Source organism: Diplotaxodon limnothrissa, linkage group LG17 (genome assembly GCF_057381915.1).
Source record: "Diplotaxodon limnothrissa isolate DT_005_m linkage group LG17, D_limnothrissa_male_GT1.1, whole genome shotgun sequence".
NCBI classification, from domain to species: Eukaryota; Metazoa; Chordata; class Actinopteri; order Cichliformes; family Cichlidae; genus Diplotaxodon; species Diplotaxodon limnothrissa.
In genome coordinates, this window is record NC_140612.1 from 24,961,337 (window position 1) to 24,987,523 (window position 26,187).

Below are 26,187 nucleotides of genomic sequence, written 5' to 3' on the forward strand. Positions count from 1 at the left end.
TAATAATTATAATGAATTTCAAGGTAAGATAATTTCTGGATTTTGATCATAAGTATAATATAAATTTGCATTTCCAAGTTCTAACTGCACTTTTTCTTATTTTCCATATCATTATGATGAATAATGATAATACATGACATCACATTTACATAGGCCTTGTCATTATCATGTGTCGATACAATTGATCATCATGAGCAAAGTAAGGGGGCCTACTGACGTGATACTATACTGCCCCTCAGTGGCCAAAAGTCGGCACTACTTCACAGGCCAAGACAGCATTTTGCATCTTGCATAATTACAAGCTGTTTTATGTAAGAGTGTTGTGACGCATTTCTTTTTCGGGATAATAAAGAGTATAACATTTCCTATTCCACTACAACTGCTAATGATTACTACCGCTAATATTATTATTAACAATATTCAGATGTACACGTTTACTTTTATGAAACCTTTCAGGAAACAAGGCAATTGGAACAGCTTTCTGAAATATAGGAGGTTAAGTAGGTAAAAAGAAAATGTAGTGTAATGAACATATAAAGTGACAAATAAAAACTAGTCTTCACAAGTTCACTGTCTTTTGTTTGTAGGTTGGGCAAATTTAAGAGCAAATTCAGAAAATGAGAATTCATATCATGTTAACTACGAGCTACACTTCTTATTGCACTAGACCACACATGCACACACACTGACAAGGAAGCGAGTGCCACTCGATCATGCCGGACTTCATGTGCACATCCGGGTTCTTTTAGTATAAACAAGCCAGTGCACTCTTGCAACTGATGAGGACTCTTTTTTATTGTTAAAGCTCCACATTTTTACCCCAATAAGTCTTTAAAGTCTGTGCGTGTAACCTCTGTAACTCATATTTGTATTTATTTTATTTTTTCATTAACCTGTTATAAAACATGAAGTATACAAATAGAAACACTCGAGTATGGTTAAGATTTCCGAGTCTGCTTTACTCTTAAGATTATTATTAGCCAAACTTAATTGACCCGCTGACGTGCTATGTCCGTTCAGTCCGCCATAAGAGGTCATAATTCATCAGTAACACAAAGCGGGTAAGTTATCTGTGCATGCTGGCATGCAGAAAGCACGCTGGAAAAACGTGACCACGCCGCGAAACGCACAAAGCGATTCGGACCTATCAGAAGGCTCGGAACTACGCACGTTGGCAGTGGGCGGAGTCTCGGCTGTAGGTGCGGTGAAGAGGTTGAGCAGCTATTCGTGGACGTTGTAAAGGAAAATCTTTTGAGGTCGCAGCTCAAAATATCAGCTCAACAGTGAGGCAGACGGGTTATACGGAATCGAGAAGCGGTTATAACAGCTAAGTATTGATCTAGCTAACAGTAGGACGACGAATTTTACAATATTTCTGTTAGAAATTGTATTTTACATAACCAGCTTCCCTGGTATTCGCGGCACGGAACAGCCGGTCTTGCCACGGTGTCTTGTGGGTTTAGATTACAAGCCAGTTAAGTACTCTGTTATTGCGTTTGACTTAATTAATATCTGTAGAAAGCAGGCCCGCCCAGGAGTGTTAGCATATATTTATACGTTAATTTTTTCATCATTCAGAAAAACAAGTTATACAACGAGCCGCTCTACTTCTCCGCAGCACACCGGGTCCTAAAGCCCGCCGTGTTAGTTGTCATATTGCCGGAGCGCGCGCGTTGCCTGGAGCCCAAATGGTTCAGCAGCCAGCGGTTTCTACATTTTTCGACACTATGGAAAAAGCTCTGTTAGAGCAAGGATAATTATAAAAGTTGGACTGCGTTATTGAACCCCAAAAGGATTTCTTTTTCAAACCAATTTTTATTCAAGGTGATATTTTTTCTTCCTAAAAGAAACTGTGAGTGAGTAGTTGGGATAAAAGTCGAGTGAGCACCAAAAGACTGTTGACCTCTTTCAAAAAGGAAGAAAAGGACTCGTCCAGTTGAGTAATGGTCATTAATACGATCCACTGGTTCAGGAAGGGCTTGCGGCTCCACGACAACCCGTCGCTCAAGGAATCTCTGCTGGGAGCGGATACGGTCCGCTGCGTCTACATCCTCGACCCCTGGTTTGCGGGCTCTTCCAACGTTGGCATCAACAGGTGGAGGTGAGGGAAGCGTGAATTTAACCACGCGCTACCACACATGTAGCACAACAGGATGCATTAACAACAGCACAAGATAAAAACGGTTGCAAACGGCACATTTGTATCCATTTACATAACATATAGCATATATTGTTGTTTTGTGTATCTTTGTGACGGTTTCATGTCTCTTTCTGGCTGTTGTGTTTCCTAATGGCTGTAATAACATAGCAACAGGATATGCAGTACTTTGCAAAAGTCTTATATTTAGCTTCCAAGGAGCTAGATTATTTGTAATATTTTAAGTGGTCTTGTGAAATGTTCTCCATGCTTGCTGAAGATCTTTCAACATTTTTCTTGAGACTTTAGCTGCTTTTTCACCTATATTGAGTCCAGTCTTTGTACCTGACCAGGTCCCTAACTAAAGGGATGAACAAATGTTGTCTACAAATCACATACAACATGGCAACAAACCAGTTTTAAATTGTATTGTTTGTCATTTTGTTACTAGCAGGCTGTCACAAAAACACATAATTTGCTCTCATTTCTTTATTTGAATATTTAACAAATGCCTAAAATATAGTAAGATAACAGTTTGACAGGCATAAAAACCTATTCTTGTGCCAACAAGGTGATCCCCGAAGAGGTATTAACTGAAAATGTGTGGTATCTTGACATGGTGTGCATTGTGTCCTTAAAAAATTTGAGGAAATAGGACAAGCTCAGGACAAAAGAAGTTGTTTCAGGCCTAAAAAAAATAGTAGATAAACAGTATCTGAAAGTCACGTTCTTAAGGTTATCTTATCTTATCTTATCTTATCTTATGTCTTATCAGAAATGACCTCAGTCATTTGGCTGTCAAAAAGCCACTCTTAATAAGGAGAGGAAGCAGGGACAAAAGGCTGAGGTTTACCAAATTACACAAGAATTGAATTAAAAAGTAGTGGCAACAGGTCTGATGGAGTGATAAATCCAAATTTGAAATTTTTTCACACCATCATTGAAATGTACAGAGGTCAGGAGAGAGGTACAACCGTAAGTGTATACATCCATATGGAAAACATGTTTGAGATTCTCATGTGAGCTAGGCTGTGTTTCAGACAGTGGTGTTGGAGATCTTGTCAAAATTGATGGAATTATGAACCCAGAAAAATACAATCAAAATCTTTTTGGGAGAACTGTAAAAACCCCGATTACTTAAAGTAAGAGGAACAAGACTTTCTGCCAAAATCACAAAGTATGTAAGGAATAGCATGGCAAAGCATTGCCCAACTGGTTTTTATCTTGCATTTGAGGTCAAAGCTGTTACATTGTTTGAGATGTTGATTGCCAAGTTTTGTTTGTTTTTGCAAACAAAGAAAGCCTGGGTGTTTTCTAAATGAACCAAACAAAAAGAGGCCATAGAGCTGCTGCACTGTCACCTGAATTTTGACCTACATATACGAGGTATAGCAAAGTACAGCAAATTATGACATAAACTGTATATAAGGTCACTAACATATATTTGCACTCACTTACTTCATCTCATGTATTGTTCACTAAACTATAATCTTCACTAAGTTATCACTTTGAAACAAAACATCAAAACCAGGAGAAACGTCAATTATATCAGTTAGATCAGGCATAATGAATACTGACTACACACATAAATTATAACATTACGTTGTCCTTCAAAAGGTGACTAAGATCTCAGATGGGTAAACAGTATTTTCACCTCCCTGGTAAACTCTAATTATTCTTAAATGACTTTCAGCTGATGATATAATGTTAAACTGTTGTTTATAAAGTGGTTTATTGCACATCAGCAGATCTCAAACACTTTCATATTCAGTTTCTTTGACTCATTTCAGCACAAACCACATATACTAACTGGTTTGTGTTACATGGTTGTAGCATTGTGAATTACATTCGGATCAGTAAATATTTCCTCTGTAAAGATTAGACACATGAATGTACGGATCTCAGACAGAGCTGTAAATGCTAAATTGCTTTGAGCCGTTTCCACGCGTGCACTGCATCTATGAACTTTGGTAGGACGCAAGTATTTGACCTAGTTGGTTTATTCGATATTTACCCAACCAGCTCCCTAATACAGGGTCAGTGTGATGCCAGATTATGATGGTGTAAGAATTAAGCATTGGGTGTGAAGAGAGAGGGAATTCAGCCTATGCAAAGACTCTGGAGATGCATTTGTGTGTATACCTCCTATGTGATGAAGTTGTTTGTAGGTTAAATGTCTGCTGGTTGAGAAGCTGTTGTGAACAGGAAGGCTGTGACAGCAGAGTTCACCACAAAGAGGAAGAAGTGAGAAAATAAAAAACATCAAAGTTTAAAACATTGTTTTCTCACTTCACAAATGTGTAACAAAAAATGGCTGCCTCACAGAATTTTCACTGCTTTTAACACTTCACTACAGTGAAGTTCTTTGTATATTATAGCTTCTGTTCTCTCACATTACTGCCTGTTTCACATCTTGACACTCACCTCAAATATCATAAACGTGGATCTGCAAGCTACCAAGATACTCTCAATAATCTGGCGCATTTACTTCTAGCAAGTGGGGGTCATGTATCCTCCCTTCTGTATCTTCTGTCCAGGCAGCTCTATTGCCTAAACCACACTGAATATTATCAGTTGTGTGAATGCATCTTAGCACACTATTTCCTGCTGTGTTCCACATGTGGGAAAGGATCTTAAGCATCTTCATATTCTCTTGAGGTTTGCCGTTTTTAGTCTGAACTGTTCGGACTAAACTTTAGATGCTAAAAATGCACTTTAGATGGCTGTTTTATTTTTGCATATTTCTTGGCTTTTCTTAAAATGACATAAGACTATATAGTGTCTACTTTTGACCCTATAGTCCCACATTTCTAAAGATTTTATGATGAAGAATTTTATGTAACTGACATTTCATGACCTCCAGACTGTCAGCATGTGTCTCCGATTGTTTCACAACCAAGATAGTAGCAGGCTGCTTGTGTCTAGTGACACAAAGAAGTAGGGCTGGGCGATATGACCCAAAATTCATATCTCGATATTTTTTAGCTGGATGGCGATATAAGATATATATCTCGATATTTTTTTTAAGCCATAAAGTAAGAACAAAAAGAGTTCTTAGTCAAAGCTGTGTCCCAGATGTCACACAGGCACTTTTATTAACATACAGCACAGATGTACATGAAAAATTACTCAAAATTAAATTATGAGCATTCATTAAATAATAATGCTCCATAAATAAAAGAAAACAAGGTTGTTTTTGTGCTAAACAAAGAGCTCACAATTGTGCAGTCAAAATGTAAACTAAAAGACGCTGAGCGTAATAACAAAGACAGACAGATTTTACAGCTGCTCTGTTCCCAAGTTTTACTGTGTGACTGATAGCCTGGAGTTTGAAATCCGCTTCATAACCACGTCTCTTACAGGTGCCATTTATGGTCCTTATACACACACAATACGGTAATATTACGTTGATGCACAGTACGTATCACTCCGCGAAGCTCCTCGGTAGCCGTAATGCGCCGACAATCTATCAAGCGGTGCAGCTCCGTAGCTTACCAAAGTCGTACTCAAACATTTTTGACAGATTGCTGAACGCCGTGTACCACATAAAATCGGTTCGCGGCCACCAAGCACAACCAGAATTCATACATAAGGCGCGCTATCAACTTTTGAGAGAATGAAAGGATTTTAGGGTTAGCGCTGTTAGCTCGTTAGCGCGGTTAGCTCGTTAGCATGTTTAGCTCGTTAGCACGTTGACGCCGTCCAGCCCCACGCATGGGGCGATGCGCAGTAACTCGTTAACGGAGATTTGCCGTGTCCGTCTTGTCGCTGCCTGCACGTGAAGCGATGGGGTAGGAGGGGGAGTTGTCTTCAGTGAAGGCGAGGCGGAGTAACGTTGCGTAGAGACAAAAGTGGACGAAAGAGAGGCAAACTTGCGGCTCCACAACTATAATTATAACGTAACATAGACTATATCGATATAAAGGATATTGTCACATCTTATATCTCGTATAAAAATATATCGATATGTTTTAAAAACTCGATATATCGCCCAGCTCTACAAAGAAGTATATAAAGCTTTACAGGGTCATGTGTTGGAGATAAGTGCGTGGACCGTTGACTTTAATGGTCTGATACCCAATGGCTGACAGTTTTCTGGAAAATTCCCTAGTAAAAACAAACAGTTGGGATCCTTTTTACTTATATGTTCAGTAGAACTCAGCTTCCTGCTTCTGTATAGAAAATGCAGCATCTCACTTGGCAGTTTTTATGGTCTACAGGCAGGTGCTGGATGAATGAAAGTACCCCTGAGGTTTAAAGTACAGTAGGGGTCTCCCTTTGTGTTTTATGTTTCTGTTCCCGTCGTGAGCTTTGGTTTGCGTTGCAGTCCCATGCCGTCTCTTAAAGAGAAGGGGAGCATAAAAGTCGGGCCAGTTATGAGCATCCATGTTGTTATGCTTCTGCAGTTATGTAACAGCAGCCTGGGCTGACGCAGAGCCCACGCAGTTCACTCAGCATGCCCTGATTCATTCCTTTTATTTAATTTTTTTATGCACAAATCAGACATGTAACATGGTGTAAGACCAGAATCTCTTATTTGTAGTCCAAAAACTCACCTGGTGAAAATAGAGCTTGGGTGAAATATATTAATTATTCTCCCAGTACAAATAAAGCATAAAGGAAATGCCTAGTTCAGATTTGTTGACCCATGTTTCCAAAAAGCTAATAACTTATTTGACTGAATTTGCTGAATTCAAAGATGGCATATACTGCTTTGTTTCAATCGTGTCACTGTACTGCTGTGCTTCTGGTTTTTATATCTCAGTAAACTTTACTCAAAGTTAAACCAAGCAAAGGTCCAAAATATGAGGGCGCTGTAAAAATCTCCCTGTAGCCTGCAGCTGCTATAACTGGCACCTGTTTCTGCACATTTTTTTTTTATCATTTGAATTGCCTGCTAAAGAGCGAGCACTCCCTTTTCTTGAGATGTAGGCGGTGATCCTCAGTGATTAAGGTAGGCCAATGCCAGATGACATAATCATTATAACTTTCCCTCCTTTCCACCAGCGACAGGCATAGCATAAGTAGGTCAGTGTGTTAGGAAGAAAAAAAACCTATCCATTTCTCTCTTCCTTTTGACCTACTTCTGCACGCCTGCTTCTGCAAAAGACCCAACTCTGGTGTGGCACACTGCTTTGAACACTAATCCCAACAAAGCTGCATCCATCTGATATCCATTTTCAGATCTGTTTAAGCTAGTTGAAATTCTCATGCTGGGTGGCCCATGATTATGAAGGTTCATTTGGTTGAAATTCTTGTGGAGTTGTTTGAAAAATAGGACAGATGTAGGAGTGAAAATAATGAAAAACAGGTATGAATGGATTTCGTTTAACACCGAATCCAGCACAGCTCTGTCTCTGTTTGAATACCATAGATGAACATAGCTTAAGGACTCTGAGTAGTCTGAGTCTAGCTTTGCAGAATCAAACTGTCTTCACAGGTCAGGAGAGCAAAGCAGCTGGCATAGGAAATGACCTTGGACTGGCAGGAATAATCTGGTTCAAGATGTAGGAAGTCTGTTAGCTGTGCTGTAGCTCACACTCAACAAAGACACCACTATTGTAGCTAGTCTTAAACAACAATTCACTCTTATCATTAATGAAGTTTCAGTTGCTTTGTGTCACACTGATATGATATTATCATTTCTCAAAGCACTGTTAAAGCTTGAATAAAAACTTGCGAAAGCGATGTATTTCCTGTGTCAAATTGTTATCAACATATAATGACATTATCCACGATTTGTCTCGGCAGAGTTTCTGACCTTGCCAGAGTGAATCATTTGCTTGGTGCTACGAGGAGTGCGGTGTACAGAGAGGCCTTAATCTAAAAAAAAAAGAAAAAAGTTAATGTTCCCATGAATACATGAAATTGCCGATCTCCTGGCTCTAGGCTTACTTTCCTGTTTCAGCCAGTACCCACAAAGTTGACCCCCCATGTCATATATAATACATAAAGAATAAAAAAAAAATACGTTTAGGAAAACAAATTTTGGAGTTTCAGAAGAACCGTAATACACAGACAAATGAATAGATTTAACAATTAATAAATACCATCCATCCATTTATTTCTGGCCGCCTATCCAGTAGTCTTAGCGGAGATACCCAGAGTTCCCTGTAAGTTAATACCTGTATTTCTGTTTACTGTTAGTTTGGGGACATTTGTTTACATATTTTTCGGCTTTGATCCTATGTTGCGGTTATGCAGTTAAAATGTCTTCCTTATTTACCATAAAACCTTAAAACCCACACCCCTTGTGTTCTTTACATGACAATAGATTAGGTCAGGTGCCTGGCTGAATAATATTTGCAAAGTATTTAAGCTTTAATAATAATGAAAACTACATAAAGTTCACTAGAAGCCCTTACCTGGCTGTCTTATCAGTAAAAGACATAATTAGACCGGAATGATACAGGAAGCATCCACCTACAAATTTTGTTACCTATAGCAACAGAACGGGAAGCACCACATTACTGCCGCTTTGTGTTTACATGTGTGTGTACCTGTGGGTGTGTGTTCTGATGCTTACAGTTGGTATTTTTTTATTTTGGAGAACATATAAAAACAGAAGCAAATTATACTATAGTTCAGTTATTGCACTGTTGTTAAACCAATAAAATGTTAATGCTGGTTCATACTTCCACCAGTTAGGTCAGCACATTGTATTTAAATGATGGCTGACGTTGCATACAGAGATGATTAAACTCATGGATGAGGGTTGGTCAACTCATGCACCGTCTGCATGATTCAGCCTTGAGTGTGTGTTCAGCCTTGGCTTTTTTTTTTTTTTTAATTAAGGGACACTTGATATGAAGAGATATTGTGCTTTAGCTAAACAGTCCTGTTTTACCCCACAGTTTGTCCCACACTGGTGTACATTTGCTAATCTTACATGTCTTGTTTTTGTTACTTAAAGAAATAACATTTTACATTTTATCAACGTGGGCTATGTAGAGCAAGGACAGTAAATTTGAACTTGGAAAAACAAGAACGTAATAATAATCTGCTATGACAATAGTGGAATAAGTCTTGTCAAACTTTGTTCATGCAAAGTGGAGGTGAAATTATGTGGGGGACCAAAAACTGCCAAAATCAAAAATTAGTAAAGAAATGCCTTAATAGGAAAAAAAAAACTGATATGCCATTAAATTGATATAAATAATATTCTGAAATAATAGGATTCTAGATATATATTGGCATTAATCTATTTGTACAAATATGTAATTTCCCCATTATAACTATTTATTAGTTTTATTCCTTCTGAGAGACAAAGGTCCAAACATAATTTAATTAAGGAATAGCTCAATAAATGATTGAATAAACGCATTTAAAACTGAATAACTGATATAAAAAAAAAATCTAGTTTAAAAGTCAGATGAAAAATGTCAGTTATAGCATATATTTATGTATTTTTGGTGTTGAAGGGATATTTTTAGAGTTTGCATGACAGGATATGTACATGCAACAAGCAAATACATCACACATCAACTTCAGTTAATTTACACATTTTTTTATATGTAGGCAGATAAGAAAAGATAAGTTTTTCCTTAGTGTGCAAATCAGATTAAAGTTGAGTAGAGCTTAAAGGTCTTTTATTACATAGGATATATCTTCAATAAAGTGCAATAAAAATAGATAATTTCATGTAATTTGGTCATTGACTTCAAATCTTCAGTATATAAGATGTTTGGTATGTCTTAGTCAATTGGTAATTTAGAAAAAAAGATTTTGAAGGAGTGGTCTCATTTAATTCAGCTGTATAAAAATGTCAAAGAGCAAAGTGAATGGAAACTTCTACTCTTTTAAGGGCATTTTACCTTTTGCCTGTATAAGCTAAAATCAATAGTTGTACTCCCTAATCAAACTCCTTCATCATGCAGTGACTGATATTGTAGCATCTTTATGAACATTGACACAGATTTCCTTGTCATCTGCAGGTTCTTATTGCAGAGTCTTGAGGACTTGGACTCCAGCCTCCGTAAGCTCAACTCTCGTCTGTTTGTGATCCGAGGCCAACCCACTGATGTCTTTCCCAGACTTTTCAAGGTGAAACTTGAATCTGATTTAAGCTGCACAACCAACAGTGCCTCAAACATTTTGTGTGAATCCTAAACATTCTACGATTTACTCCTTTTTTCCAGGAGTGGAAAATTACTCGTCTGTCATATGAATACGACTCTGAGCCCTTTGGGAAAGAGCGAGATGCAGCTATTAAGAAGCTGGCCTCTGAGGCTGGAGTTGAGGTGACAGTTCGCACCTCCCACACACTCTATGAACTGGACAAGTAAGTTATTATCACACCTTACCACAACAAACAGTGCTGTCATATTGTTCTTTGTCCTGAGCAAGTTTTTTTTATGAATCTGTTTCTGATCTTTGCATCTGCAGGATCATAGAGTTAAATGGGGGTCAGTCTCCCCTCACCTACAAGCGGTTCCAGACTCTCATCAGTCGTATGGACCCTGTGGAGGTGCCTGCGGAGTCCATCACTGCTGAGATAATGGGGAAATGCACTACCCCTCTGTCTGAAGATCATGATGAGAAGTTTGGGGTCCCCTCCCTGGAGGAACTCGGTAAGGTCTAAATTATGTAATGAAATGTAATTGTAATAAGTAATTTTCATTTGTGGAAAAAAGCAGCACTACTAGTAGCCGTCTAAAGCTGAGTTTCCACCAGAGATTGTTAGACCCAGCAGCTGTTACTGTATTTACATACAGTCTGTGCAGCAAACATAAACTGCATGTAAATGATGGACGTAATTGCAGGTGTGTCTTAAATTGGATCAGATTCACTCTTACTCACCACCAAGATGGACGCATGCATTAGGGACAATTCCAAGTTGGAGGCTTTATACCAGACCTCACTAATTAATAATTCATATAGTAACATGTCCATCTTTTATATACAGATTATGATGCCAAGGGTAGAATAGGAGTCCTGTGTCAGACTTTACACATAGCTGCTGATTTGAGGAAAGAGTTGTCAGATATTAATCTAACTGTAGTAAGAAAATATGACTGAGCAGATGTTATCTGCTCAAATCAACATTAGTAGTGAGTTATTAGATTTACCTGGGTTTTCTGTAGCTTTTTAAACTTATTTCTAGTAGTAGTGAATAACTTTTTCATTCTGTTTTTATGTCTAAAATTAGTTAGGGGTAATATCTTCCTTAGCAGTTCATGTTTAAAAATGTCTTAAAAACACAAAAATATATTTTCTCAGCAGTTATAAAGAAAACTAGTGAAACTTCTGGGGCTTGAGCATAATCTGCATTTAAACACATAACATGGACATGGACATGCCCTATTTTTGGCCTTCATATATGGATTCATATATTACTTGTTGTATTTCTTCATAAAAAAACACAGGACACTGTCCTGTTGCATTACTGATTACTCTTGCCTTTTTTGTTGTTTCTTTTGTATTTTTTTTGTTCATTTATCTATAAAAATTTAATAAACAGAATTATAAAAAAAATAAAACAAAAAATGATCAAGGACAGGAATAAAAAGCCCTCTTTAAATAAATCTACCTACACATGTAGTTAACCCTCTTGTTGTGTTGGTTTGCCCTCTTCTGGTCATAATGAAGATTACTAAAATGGTATAAACTGCACATATTCTTTTCAGGGAATTAAAAATATATGAAAAATGATAATATGTGAGTTTTAATTTGACCCCTGCAGGTTTTGATACTGAAGGCCTGTCCTCAGCTGTGTGGCCAGGAGGAGAGACTGAAGCTCTCACACGACTTGAGAGGCACTTGGAGAGGAAGGTCAGGCAAATCGAGCAGAGAATTTTTGTTAAATCATTTTTTATTTTAGTACAATCCCACTGCTCTGTCATTTAAAATGAGTTTCGCTGTGATACAAGTCTCAGGTTTTCATGTGATTGTTCCTATCAGGCATGGGTGGCAAACTTTGAACGTCCTAGAATGAACGCCAACTCACTGCTTGCCAGCCCCACAGGCCTCAGCCCCTACCTGCGCTTCGGCTGCCTCTCCTGCCGTCTCTTCTACTTTAAGCTTACTGACCTCTACAGGAAGGTAAGTGTGTAGGAATATACTTAATTAATTACACTTAAAAAATTGGGTTTCTAATTATCTTTGAAGTCTTTAAATAAGGATATGAAGGATATGTTCCACAAGAACCCAACCTGATGTGTAAATCAGATTCAAAACTGTGAACAAAGTCATCCTCTTGACAACCAGAATTACAGTTGTCATATGACAATGGTCGTCCTGGTCAGAATTTACATCATGTTGCAGGATTAAAAGCAGACTGGGTGAGAAACCTTCAGGTAGGGCAGATGCAATCAACCATGAATGTCTTTTATTTCCTCTAGATCAGGGGTCACCATTTCATTTTCCCAAGGGGCCACATGAGAAACTACAATTGTAGTGGAGGGTTACACCAACAAACTGCACTTGGTTCTGCTCAATATTAATTTGATCTCTTTATAAGCTTATTAGTGCAGCCCCTCCCACAAAAGTCCCATTTTCTCATGTGTCCCATTGTGAAAATTATTTGCCATCAATCCTGTTGACAAAGCGCTCTATTTACATATTCTTGGCCCAGCTCAGCTAAACTGTTAGCAACTTTTGACTTTTAGGGTGGATTAAAGCACACCGCTGTGCTTTATGGAAAAGGTGATAAGGATTTGTAACACAAGAAAAACAATCGATAGTCATAATATCTTAACCATCTTGTTTGATCTTTCTGAAAATGGATGGCCTGAATTAAAATGAAAATGAAAATGTGATTAATCTCCCAACCTTGTTAGGAGAGTAAAACATTGTTTGAACTGAAGTGTGAACAGAAGACGCTGTAATTAAGGTAATTTTTCTTTCACGCTCAGGGGGAGAAGGTTTCCAGCATATCTTCTCCTTGTATTAATAGGAACTTTTTTTTACTGATAAAATGATTAATATATTGAAATAATTTTCTCATAAAACAGCTGTTGAAAAAGAAAATTAACCAGGTCATCATACATCTTGGTGAATGTAGTAATTAAAACCAGTATGCATATCAGAGTCAAGTGCAGATTTTTGATGCTGTGGTGGATTATCCATCTGTCAATCAATCCATTGTCTGCAGTTTATCAGGGTTTGGGTGACAGGGACAGCAGTCTGAAGCAGAGCAATCAGACTTCCCTCACCGTGCCCACCTCCTCCAGCTCATTGGGGGGAGACACAGAGTTGTACTTGGCTAGCTGCGAGATATAATCTCTCCAGTGAGTCCTGGGACTGCCCTGGAAACAATAGCGCTACTCCAAGTCCCCATTCTTGGTGTAATATTTAAGTGTAAACTATTACTGTATTTATTTATTTATTTTCGATTAAATATAAGAAAAAAGATGAAGGATTTTTGTCCCTTTTTACATGTTTCATTTTTAGACACTTTACCTCACAGGGAGGAATCGAAAACACTGACTCAGATCTGAGTGCAAGAGACAGGGATTTACTATATGGTTGCAGTGGGGCTGACTGAAGGCCGTGGCTGGTATTAGCAGGCTGCGATTTGGCTGATTGTTGAGTAAGTTAAGTGGTGCTGCACTGAGCTGGAATCTTTTTAGGCATGCTGGTGAGTTTGGTATGCGTATCACCAGGCTGAGAGCATCATTGGTGGAAAGCTTTTGGGGGTACAGTCTGATGGCAGAACAGGAGATGACCGAGTGGCAAGGCCAGACACCCACACACACACCAATTGTCTACAAAATGGGGCCCATAACAGATATGAGTAATGGAAAAAACCCAACACAAGGAGTGAGTCATGGAAGGTACACCCAGTACTGTGACATCAGATATATTTGCAGGGGTGATTTAATGCTCTGGCTGTTTATTTTGCCATGTAATGAGTCACAGTTTATTCTGTAATGAGGTGAATTAACCAGTACTGCCTCCCTCTTGAATTTTTTCGTTGTATGTTTGGACTCAAGTGCTTATATGTAAATGAGCTAAAGTAATATAGTGGTTTAGTCTTTATCTTTTATCACATTACCTACTACTACCACTACTACTACTACTACTACTACTACTTCTACTACTAGTACTACTTACTGCATTTCGTTGCCCTGTACCTGTGCATGTGCAATGACAATAAAGTTGTCATTGCACATTATAATAATAATAATTTTCCTTTAAAAAAAACAAAAAAAAACCCTCCTGCGTAATATACAGCTGGTGTAGTCAAATCTCTGACTGCCTCAGACAGTAACGTGTCTTTCTCCTACTTGACAAGGTGAAGAAGAACAGCTCCCCTCCTCTCTCGCTCTACGGTCAGCTGCTTTGGCGTGAGTTCTTTTACACAGCGGCCACCAACAACCCCTGCTTCGACAAGATGGAGAGTAACCCCATCTGCGTTCAGATACCCTGGGACCGCAACCCCGAAGCGCTGGCCAAGTGGGCAGAAGGCCGCACCGGCTTCCCCTGGATTGATGCCATCATGACCCAGCTGAGGCAGGAAGGCTGGATCCACCACCTGGCTAGGCATGCTGTGGCCTGTTTCCTGACAAGAGGAGACCTGTGGATTAGCTGGGAGGAGGGAATGAAGGTAGACAGTGTCCTACTATTGTTCTGATGGGAGTAATGCTAGTATCTGGTTTCTATTTAATTCATACCAAACACCACTTGGGGAGTTTAAAAATAGAATATAAGTTTACTTGCTTGCATCCAAAATTAGTTTTTTGCTTTTAGAAGCTACTGTTTATAGTGAGTAATGGACTACTTAATACATTTATGCGTTTTTTCTTCTTCTTCATGAACATTTAACAAACGAAAGCCCTGAAAAGCCCAAATGGTTCTTCACTGAGGAGCTGAAAACAGACTGTATGTACAAGGAGGCTATAGCTTCCTCGTCTAATAATCTAAAATTATGCACAAACGTCTGAGACTTGTATTCTTCTTCTGGTTGCAAATACAAGACTGAACCCTACCCTATGGGGGTATTTTTGAAAGTGATACCATCTACTGAATATCTCAGATGAGTTTGAATATTGGTGCCCTAGACCTGTAGGTCAAGGTCAGAGGTCAAGTTTTCTAAAAATGTGTGTACACAAAAAGATATCAACTAGAAATTTATACCATAAGTGCCAATATTGTTGTGTTAGTAAAAAATACTGGCACCTATTTAATAGTATTTTATTTTATTTACATAATGAGTGCCGCTCCTTTCAAGACACAGTGGCATTTTTAAATTAATAGCCATTATTATTATTCCCAGTAAATATTAAATATTCTAAGCACCTTGTGGCAATAAATAGCTGATCAGCATAATCAGCTGCTTCTTTAGTAAGTCACTAATCCTCAGCATTAACTGTAATGGAACTGTAATGAACTGCAGCCCGTTAGTCTCTGCTCTGCTCTAGCAGCACAGCAACCAGAAAACAGAGCAGGAGACAGATTATCGTCTCCAGCTGCAGTCCAAATGCGGCATGAAATCCTCTCTGTCGGCGCAGCTAATTGACATCAGGGAACTGTATATATTTAATCAGAAATTTACCCACAGTCATTTTTTTTGTCATACTCAAACACTTGACTCATTTGTTGTTAACCATCTCAGCAGGACCAAATATTGCTTCCCAGTCGATCTGAGATGTTTTTGATTGTGTGTTCAGGTGTTTGAGGAGCTGCTGCTGGATGCAGACTGGAGTGTGAATGCAGGCAGCTGGATGTGGCTCTCCTGCAGCTCTTTCTTCCAGCAGTTCTTCCACTGCTACTGCCCTGTGGGTTTCGGCCGCCGCACAGACCCCAACGGAGATTACATACGGTAGGGTTGCATCTGTCAAAACATCTGTACTTGAAAATTTTTGCAAGAGCAGTAAAAATTTACAATGCAGGAGTAAATCTAAGGCTTTTATCATGTAAAATTAAATCCATAAAAAAACATTTTAGTGAAAATTCTTGTGACACACATTATCTCACTTAGTAAACAGACACAACCAAGCAATAAAATGTGTGCCTACTCAAAAATAAGGTATCAGAGGAGTCTGTGTTTGAGAGATTTCCATCTAACATTTGGGTGGTTAATTCCACCATAGCAGTTGACGCTTTTCCTGGAAATTAATTATCCCACTCACATGCCAACTAAACCTCTTCATCTCTCCGCTCAGCCGCTACCTGCCCATTCTGAGGGGATTTCCAGCCAAGTATATTTATGATCCCTGGAACGCTCCAGAGGTTGTGCAGAAGGCAGCCAAATGTATTATTGGAGTACATTATCCAAAGCCTATGGTGCACCATGCAGAGGCCAGCCGTCTCAACATCGAGCGAATGAAACAGATCTACCAGCAGCTCTCCTGTTACAGAGGCCTCGGTAAGGATGCAGATACAGCATTATTAAAATTAAAATGAAGAAAGCTCAACTGATGGATCACAAGCAGTGATTTGCAGTTAGATTTTTTCAGAACAAGTCTTTCCTTGTTTTTAATATTTTTCAACACAACTGAAACTGCTACTTTGGTGTCATTTGCAATCCTTTGGTCCATGTCACACACTCTGCTCCATCAGCTTTCCAATAACAGACTGAACCCCACAAATATCTCTGAAGTGGAGGTATTAGGCTTTTCCTTGCTTTCTGTCATGTATACACTTCTACAGTGATGGATGCTCATATTAAAAGCTCAACGAGGCTGGGATGTGTAAATAATCCCAGTAATGCCACATCTTGACATCTCTATGGTGTCACTGAGAGTGGATATCTTTCATAAGTCCCACCCACTTCTGTTCAAAGCTTTTAATTTGGATGGGCAGCACCAAAGCGCAATAAGAACTATTAGACATTGTTAATCATACAAAGCTGCTCTCCTAGACCTAAGATTAAAATTATAAAGCTGGAAATGAAAATACCTGATTCACTTAAAAATAAATAAATAAATGCCTTATTTTGGACTGTAGTCAGTGATTTTAAAATGTCTCAAAAGTAGTAATGAAAAAAAACTCAAAGTCAGCATAAATATCTACAAATGAGGTATTTAAACCATATACATTTTCAGTGTTTTAATTTGGTGTTTTTAATATTATTGTTTGTGTATGTTTTGGACTAACTCTGTAACTCTCTGTGTCTTCAGGTCTTTTGGCTACAGTTCCATCTGGCTCTAATGGCAACGGAAATGGAAATGGAAACGCTGAGGCATCCTCAGATTCGATGCGATTCTCTGAGACTTCACGTGATGCTGCAGCTCCATCTAGTAAGTGGCACAGAGACCCACTCCTCCTCTGACACTTCAAACTTGTGGATGTTTCATGACTTCCTGTGTAGCCTCTGGCAGTGAACTCTTTGAAGAAGACCTGTTTGTTCTTTTATTTATTTCTCAGCCTATCAGATGCCAGTTCACTCCCAGGGAGACTGGCAAAGTGGTGTCATGATGTACGTGCAGGGGGATCCGCAAACCAGCGTCGGCATGCACCAACATGGTGGGGACTAACTACCCGTGCACCTTCACTTGATTATCCACTTGATGCTTATCATTTTCCTGTGTGTGCCGCTTTTACTGGTGCTATAACTGGACTGTATCACTGATTATCTCAGTTTCCAGGTTTTTTTTTTTATTGTAGACTCTACATTTTTATGAGTCTAAACAACAAGACAGTTAGTTTTAGTTGCAGCTGACCATCACCCATCTGTCATTCTAAGAAAAATAATCTGCTCACCCTGCAGGATATTTTCCTTCAATAACAGGCGTGCTGATTAGCTGGGAAGCTTTGGCTCTTTGCTACCCAGAGAAAAGCCATTGAACATGACTGTGCTAAATTTCACACACCATTAAGAAGAGAGCAGTGGTCCCTTTAAGTCTAAATTTAGTAGAAAAGTAAAAGGACTTCCTCCTGACACAACCAGCTGATTTAAACTCCAAACTTTGTTGTTATGAGGTGGCGATGCTTATCACTGCCCCTACACCTTCATAACACGTGGAAGTACATTTGTTTGTGTTGATTTGTTGTCAGGTTTACATGGAGTGGATGGACATGCAGTGAGTGTTGTTAGGTTAACTGGTGATTGTAAATTGCCCTTAGGTTTGAATGTGAGTTGCTGGGATAGAGTCAGTCTATTAGTGGAAGACAATGGATGGATATTTGAACATATAGCAGGTGTTTGCACAATGGTTTTATAGTGTAGTGGTTTGATCTCAGGAGGAGACACAAGTGCCTCTGGGGCATCCAGCATTAAAGAATGCAGCATACCCACCGTGGTGACCCCTGGTAAATAAAGTAAATAAGGGAGCACCTGAAAGCAGCTTTTTTTTTTTTAAAAAAAGGATTCCAGTTGATTGGACAATATGAAACCGGTCCCCAAGTGGAACGAGTTTTGCGTACTTTATGTGCTTCATGCATTAACTGCATCCTTTCATGCATCTTCTTCAGTGTTTCGCTGCTAATCCTTGAATCTTAATTGAAGTTCCAGGTTACGCTGCCAGTACCAGTATGATGTGTTACACTCAAGGCACGCAGCAGAATCCTGGTCCTGTAATTCAAAAAGGTGCGAGTGAAACATTTCACTGATTGATGATGATTTCTTTTATTAATCTTTCTTAACTGGTTGAAAAACTTGAGTCCCAGTCCTGTGTTTGACCATCACTGCACGCCACCCCTAAAAGAGTGTTTTCATTTTAAGCCATGTTTTTGTATTTAGTCGAAATTTATAGTTTCATGGTTTATTGAAATGTGCTCTTATGTTTTTTTAGGGCCTGAACACCACCCCACCACTCAGACCAGTGGCAAACGACACAGTGAGGACTCTGGGAATAGCAAAAGTTCCAAAGTCCAGAGACAGAGCATCCACTAAAGAGGTCAGTTGCAGTCTCACACATTATTATTATTATATAAAACACATACAAGATGTACTTTAGTGAGCAGCATTCAGAGAGGTGGGTCAGAAATAGGAATTTTATTCCTTGTTTTTAATAATACGGTGAAACGTACTGACTGTCAGTCCTTGTTTTCACTGCTTCTGCCAGTAGAAACCATCTGAACAAGGCAGGCATGAGCCAAACCTTTTCAGTGTTTTTATCAGCCGTTCCTGCCTTTATAATCCACAATATCCACACAATGAGATACACAAATTTTAAGTCAGTAATTAATAGCAGTTTACTAACCACTGTTAAGAGGAACTCTGAAGTGATGTAATTGCCAGCCAGAGGTTTAAATGCAGCACCACCTCATGTTGCTTTCATTTCCTTGTAGTCATGTTTCAGCCTCTTTATTTTATGTTTTGCTTTGCTGTGGATTTAACTGAAACAGCTGCTACCATTGTGATTGTGAGTTCAGATGAGAGGAAGATAGTTGAGTGTTTGTTGACATGGCTGATTTTTTTTTTTTATCAGTGTTTATGTTCTTTAAATGCCGGATTCCCAGTGTTCCGTTCATTCGTCGATCAAACAGCAGACACACATCTGGACCAGTAACAGTACACCTACTTCACTCAGAGTTCCTGTAATGCAGTAAATATTTGTATGGTCTCAAAGCACCTAATTTCAGCAGATTACCCTCACTCACCTCAGGTCATGTGACAGGAAAAGTTGTAGGTCAGATTCTCAATGTTTTGTTTTCCTTAACATGTAATGTTGGAATGTTTTTCAGTGCGCTGAAAAAGTCAGCACTGAAGGAGTTAAATGTATTTTCAGAAATGTCTGAACATGCCACTTATTGTTCTTTCTTCTGTTGCAGGTGTTTCAATCATATCGAGAACACAGCCAAAACTAAACGGACGCTAAAATAGACTCAAATATTTCTTACAGCACTACAATGCACGAACACACCTTCAGGACGGGCATCCCCACCTGTCACAAAACATGTTTCTCAACTTAATCGGACTGAATATTATTACAGTGTGGGCCAGCCAGTGATGTTACACTGTGCTCCTGTTTGGGTTAATAATGCCGAGACTAAAGTCTTTGTGTATATAATGAATTTGCTAAAAGCAGCTCACATACAACGTGTACATATTTGGATATTGTATGTGTGTTTTCTCTCTTTGTGTAGCCATAGACCCGTTGATATATTTTTGATATGAGAATTCATTGTGGATTGATCGTTCTTTTGGGGAAATTTTCAATAAAAAGAAATGCATTTTTAGACCTTCCATTAAAAACATAAATGGTCAGAAATGTCTGCTAATGCACTCGAGTTTTTAAAGTTTTTCCACATTGAGCCCATCGAGTGTAAATGTCAGCAAAAATCCTTTCTGTGTTTCAGTACTAGTGGACTCGTTTTATACCTTCAAACTTCTATATGACACAAACCATCATGTTATTGCCCTCGTCTGTGTTTATTGAGAAAAGGTGAGAGGACTACAGAGCCTGCATATTCCTGGTGTGCCACCCCACCACCCATATACTCTCTAATAAATGTACCACTGGAGAGAAATGCTTCACTTGCTTCTTGTTCCTTCTCAATGTGCTTGTTTAATTAAAACAGCTTCAAATATACAAATAGTTTCAGTCTTTTCTTTGTAACTCAAAAGTCAGAGTTCAATCTTTGAGAAAAATTTGCAGTTTCCAAATGTAATCAGCCCTTTCTAGATTTGTAGGTTTTCATTCAAGTTGATACACATTACAATGGTACCTTCAAAAGCAACGCAATTGGCTGGATGACCTATTGTAGTGTCTAAGAATAATTTTAGAGATCTTAATATATTCCACCGGCTTTAGTGTGATGCCTTTAGTTATCAAACCTGAGGCTCAGTCATTAAACAAGTTAAATAACTATTTGCGGCGAAGCAGAAGATGAAAAACAGGCACAACATTTCAGTCTCGACCACGTAGAGCAATTAAAGTAGCATTATTCAGTACAGACACTGGAAAAATCCCCCTGCCACTTCATAGACCTGTACACAAAGCAACCCGGTAATAGAGCTGTTTTACATTATTATATTAAAGTTTTTCAAACCATTTATTATGCAGACTCAGCACAGTGCATAGTTGTTATAAGAGGAGGTTGGGGATCCATAATTGATAAAGAGTATTAAGACATGTTGGCTGCTGTTGGGTTTTTGGGGGGTTTTGTTTGTTTGTTTGGTGTACCCAATAAAGTGGCCAGTGAGTGTACTTTGTCAATGTTCTCACTACAGGTACAGTATTAGATTTATATGTGGCTTTATTTGGTAGCCAGTAAAAGTCTGACCTACTGAACCCGCGGCCCAGACACTGCATAGGGCATAAGTGTAGTCTCACAGCAGGAGAGGTGAATACACTGGACTACCACTTTCTCTACACTCACACTGGTGCATATCAGTGCAACCACTGTGGACTTTGTATTAGTGAGCTGGCAGGTTAAAGACCATCTGATGTTGGCTTCAATGTCCATCTAATGCTGTTTTAATCTTGGGAGGTAATTTATCCAAATATCACAAGGTGGACCACATCCTGACCACTCCCCTTACAGCCACAACGAAAATGCTTGATTTTCCAAACAAGCATACAACCTTTTATCCTCACTTCCATGTCCCACCCTCCCTTTCTTTTTCCACTGGTTGTCAAATGGTACCAGCGGTATCTGGTAGGCCTGCATGCCACGGCCTGTGCTTCACTATCAATGAACAATTAAAGAAAAAAAGAAGTCTTCGCCTTCCCTCAAAAGAGCAAAAAAAACAAAAGATCACCAAAATAGTAAAAACACTTTTTAAATAATTTATTTTCTCATGCATAAAATGGTTTTGTTTGGCCAGAGAAAAATGAATGGTCTTCTGTTAAGGCAAAGAATCTGTCACCATACTTAACTACTACACCACCTATCACACATATCCTCCAAAGGAGACACACCTGTGATATCTATTTCAAAATCCTACATCGCCTTGTTCTCAAGTTATTGCATTCACAAGATTTTCAGAAAATTTGACCTCTAACCTTGAGGCCACTGAATAGACTTTATAGATACATCTGTGGTATCGATTTGAAGCTCCTACTTGGCCTCATTCTTGAGTTATTACATTCACAAACTTGCATCAGCCTTTTACAGCTGAGGATTAAAAACCGTACAGACTCTGTGCTGCAGTTAAAGTCTTCTCTCAGAGAAGAAAATCAGCTGTTTCACACACACAACAGGCACTTCCCAAACTGGAAACTTTTACAGATAGTGTCATATTTCCTGAACAGTCTTCAGCCTTTTGTGGGATTTTAATTTGCCTGGCTTTTCTTATTTTCCTTGCACAAAGCTGAAGCAGTAAACCACATTTCATAACAAGGTGCGCACCGACACTCAATCCTCAGCAGATTTCAGAGGAGCCACAGGGTTGAAGAGTGGCCTCTGCTGCCTGAGCTGCAGCTTGCCATAACTCGCCTCAAAGTCCTTCTTTGTTCCCACAATAACGGCCAGGCTGCCGGAGCGAATGTCGTATCCGTAGGAGGCTAGTTTCTGGATACGATACAGCACGATCTGCGTGGTGAGCTCGAGTACATTTGGAGATTCCTTCACCTGATCCATCGTCACTCCCGCATCCATCAGCCCCTGAAACCGCCCCAATAAGGTGGGCAAGGAGTAGTACAAGACGGCAGGGCAGCGGATCACTACTTGCTTAAGTTCGTCTTTAGAGCAGCAGAGAGCCGCTTCGATGTAGTCCATCGCCCGTTGCATGTCCTCAGGCTTCAGCTCTGCGATGGAGGCTCTGAGGCTGGAGACCAGGCTGAGGAGCTCCTCCGTGGTGAACCCCTCCTCCCTCAGGAAGCCCAGACTGTCCCTCCAAGCCTCAGCTGGTCGCAGCAGAATGTAAGGGTTCTGGCTGAGAAGCTTCTGCAGCCAGACACGTAGGTTCCTCTCCTCTCCACCCAGGTCGAGGTAGATCTCCCTCAGCGTGTGGATGACCTCCTGGTTGCGCTCCACAGGCTGACTGAAGCTCTGCGGGGCACTGGCCATCAGCTTGCTGATGATCCTCTTGCTAAGGCGAAGGTTCTGGAGGTACAGGATGTTGGCCCGCTGGTTACCGTGGTGAGTAAGTGTAAAAAAGGAGGCTGGGAACTTTTCAATGATGTTCATCAACTGACGTTTGCTGGGACAAACAGACAACCAGAGGTCTCGCTGCGTGGCGACGTCCTCTGGGCGACACAGGATAGCCTCAGGGTGAGTTTCCAGGATGTGGGTGATAGCCGTTGTGTCTGCACCCATGTCTCTCAGCAGGTCAGCGGTCTCAGAGACATACGCAGAGCACTCAGACAGAACCCAGCCTCTGAACTTGCGGACCTTTCGAATGTCCACTGAAAGCTCATAAAGGGAGTCCACTGTGCGCTGGTTTTCCACTCTTTTGCTGGGAGAGGTATCAGTGGAGGTGGAGGCTGAAGGAGGTAGGAGCAGCTTCACCCTCTGTGAGCAGGTGTACAGGGTGGCAGAGGTGATGCGAAGCATTGCTAAAGAGTGTAGTGGATCTGCGCAGAACAAATGAGAAAAAGCACAAAAAATTACAATTTTTACACACCGAGATGAAAGATGTGCTCCATGATGCATTACAGAGGATTTGCAGCGTTCGTGTCATGTACCACTTATGACTGCCCGTCACAAGATTCATACTGTCAGCTGCCAATCAGGTGATTTTCCTCATTCAGTTAACTCACTTGCTCTGAAAATACTGAAAAATAACAGCAACAACTTTCTTGAGCCTATGCTGACTTTTTCATCACAAATATTACATTGAGAATCACCAGACACTGCACAAAAGGATATTATAGTAAAATTTTGTGATATGCTGAGTCGTCGGCTTTATCACATTTAATCAACTGCAGATAACAAAAGTTAAACTATATCCAATCAGTCTGATACTGGTCTGTCATCAGTGTGATATCAGTCTGCACTTGAATGCAGTCAAGTTGGCAATAACATGCAGTCTGTTTCTGGACACCGAAACTGAGACATGGTCAAAAATCTGTTGCTGTCCACAATGACAGAAACAGACAGACACATTCAGCAGTTGTTGGTCCTGTGTATCCCTGTATCGCAACAATATCGCCATACAAAATATGCACCTTACCATTAATGATGACTATGAAGACCAGCAAATATTTATAGTTAGGAGGCTCAACTTGGACACTTTTTGTTATTTTTAATATTCAGAAAACGCCAAAAACAAAAACAAAACAAATAAAAAAAACCACTCAAACAACTCATAACTTCACCACGTGTCTCACCTTGTGACCTTATGGGGACAGAACTGATTTTACATGAAAATAATTACTTAAAAACCACTGAAATACATTGTAACACATTAAAAATCCCAAACAAACAACATTTAATTTAAAACATATAAATCCACCTTTGTGTATTTATGCTGCACGACACTGAAACCATTGCATAAAGTTGCATAAACCCAACAGGGCACGGTGTTGTCCCGACTGCTGCCGCGCACACGTGATGCTGCGTGTTGTGTTATGTATTAAACAGCATGGACTGCAGACGGATCACAGCCTGCCACGACTGCACACGGACACAAAGCGCCGGCAGACCTAAATACAGATGCTACAGAGCCCGTTGGAGCGGCTTTTTACATAAAAGCGAAGAAAAAGACGAGTTAATTTACCCGTTTGTGAGTCTGTAGCCGCAGAACCCCGCTCGTCACACCCACTGCTCTGCTTTCATAACATCACAGCAGCCGTTGGGCGGAGTCACAGGGCTTGGCGCATGGGAGACACGTGACTGCCTGCAGCCTATAGCAAGAGTGGAAATGTACTACAGCTGTTTTTCCTTCTTCTGACTAGTCGTATTTCAAACTCACAATACAGGATAAAACAAAAAAGATAAGCTGAAATTTTTTTTTACAGAAACTAAAACAGAAAACTACGGAAGCTTGTTTGGAGATTAAAAAAAATTGTGTAACTATCAAAACATTTCATATTTTTATCTAATAAATAAAAAATAGTTAAAGTTATTTATTAGTTATTTTATCAAAAATGTGAGTTACGAAGTCAAAAATGTAACAGTGACTCGATTTTTTTTTATATCTATCTATCTATCTATCTATCTATCTATCTATCTATATAAAACACCCAGCACGCCCCTGCGGGCGGTTTATCCTTCAAGCTCGGGTCCTCTACCAGAGGCCTGGGAGCTTGAGGGTCCTGCGCAGTATCTTAGCTGTTCCCAGGACTGCGCTCTTCTGGACAGAGATCTCCGATGTTGTTCCTGGGATCTGCTGGAGCCACTCGCCTAGCTTGGGAGTCACCGCACCTAGTGCTCCGATTACCACGGGGACCACCGTTACCTTCACCCTCCACATCCTCTCGAGCTCTTCTCTGAGCCCTTGGTATTTCTCCAGCTTCTCGTGTTCCTTCTTCCTGATATTGCTGTCATTCGGAACCGCTACATCGATCACTACGGCCATCTTCTTCTGTTTGTCTACCACCACTATGTCCGGTTGGTTAGCCACCACCATTTTGTCCGTCTGTATCTGGAAGTCCCACAGGATCTTAGCTCGGTCATTCTCCACCACCCTTGGGGGCATCTCCCATTTTGACCTCGGGACTTCCAGGTTATACTCGGCACAGATGTTCCTGTACACTATGCCGGCCACTTGGTTATGGCGTTCCATGTATGCCTTGCCTGCTAGCATCTTGCACCCTGCTGTTATGTGCTGGATTGTCTCTGGGGCATCTTTACACAGCCTGCACCTGGGGTCTTGCCTGGTGTGATAGACCCCAGCCTCTATGGATCTTGTGCTCAGAGCTTGTTCTTGTGCTGCCATGATTAGTGCCTCTGTGCTGTCTTTCAGTCCAGCTTTGTCCAGCCACTGGTAGGATTTCTGGATATCAGCCACCTCCTCTATCTGCCGGTGGTACATACCGTGCAGGGGCCTGTCCTTCCATGATGGTTCCTCGTCTCCCTCCTCTTTCTTGGGTTTCTGCTGCCTGAGGTATTCACTGAGCACTCGGTCAGTTGGGGCCATCTTCCTAATGTATTCTTGGATGTTCGTTGTCTCATCCTGGACTGTGGTGCTGACACTCACCAGTCCCCGGCCCCCTTCCTTCCGCTTAGCGTACAGCCTCAGGGTGCTGGATTTGGGGTGAAACCCTCCATGCATGGTAAGGAGCTTTCTTGTCTTTATGTCAGTGGCTTCTATCTCCTCCTTTGGCCAGCCTATT

At 40.1% G+C, this 26,187-nt stretch overlaps 2 protein-coding genes across 3 annotated transcripts; one reads left to right on the forward strand and one right to left on the reverse strand.

The window, feature by feature from the left end:
• Positions 1-1,196: 1,196 nt before the first annotated feature.
• cry1a (cryptochrome circadian regulator 1a) lies at positions 1,197-20,522 on the forward strand. Of its 2 annotated transcripts, XM_085376215.1 has the most exons (14): positions 1,197-2,101; positions 10,072-10,180; positions 10,276-10,418; positions 10,523-10,707; positions 11,820-11,908; positions 12,038-12,178; positions 14,373-14,684; positions 15,748-15,899; positions 16,243-16,445; positions 17,200-17,319; positions 17,447-17,545; positions 18,528-18,608; positions 18,814-18,918; positions 19,796-20,522. In XM_085376215.1, the coding sequence occupies exons 1-13, from the start codon at positions 1,944-1,946 to the stop codon at positions 18,912-18,914; spliced, it is 1,893 nt and encodes a 630-aa protein (XP_085232341.1). In that variant the 5' UTR covers positions 1,197-1,943; the 3' UTR covers positions 18,915-18,918; positions 19,796-20,522. The 2 variants fall into 2 exon arrangements, with proteins under 2 accessions (XP_085232341.1, XP_085232342.1); XM_085376216.1 differs by lacking the exon at positions 18,528-18,608.
• Positions 20,523-21,765: 1,243 nt separating this feature from the next.
• LOC146615058 (transcription termination factor 2, mitochondrial-like) lies at positions 21,766-24,693 on the reverse strand. The gene is made up of 2 exons (XM_085376173.1): positions 24,630-24,693; positions 21,766-23,484 (listed from the first exon to the last, which is right to left on the reverse strand). The coding sequence occupies exon 2, from the start codon at positions 23,462-23,464 to the stop codon at positions 22,325-22,327; it is 1,140 nt and encodes a 379-aa protein (XP_085232299.1). The 5' UTR covers positions 23,465-23,484; positions 24,630-24,693; the 3' UTR covers positions 21,766-22,324.
• Between the last annotated feature and the right edge of the window lie 1,494 nt (positions 24,694-26,187).

What these genes read in the sequence shown, in the direction of transcription:
- cry1a (XM_085376215.1), top strand. Translation starts at nt 1,944, where the DNA reads ATGGTCATTAATACGATCCACTGGTTCAGGAAGGGCTTGCGGCTCCAC. An exon ending in TCTTTCCCAGACTTTTCAAG is followed by an intron (nt 10,181 to 10,275) that starts GTGAAACTTGAA and finishes CCTTTTTTCCAG; the next exon opens with GAGTGGAAAATTACTCGTCT. An exon ending in TTACTGACCTCTACAGGAAG is followed by an intron (nt 12,179 to 14,372) that starts GTAAGTGTGTAG and finishes CTACTTGACAAG; the next exon opens with GTGAAGAAGAACAGCTCCCC.
- LOC146615058 (XM_085376173.1), bottom strand. Translation starts at nt 23,464, where the DNA reads ATGCTTCGCATCACCTCTGCCACCCTGTACACCTGCTCACAGAGGGTG.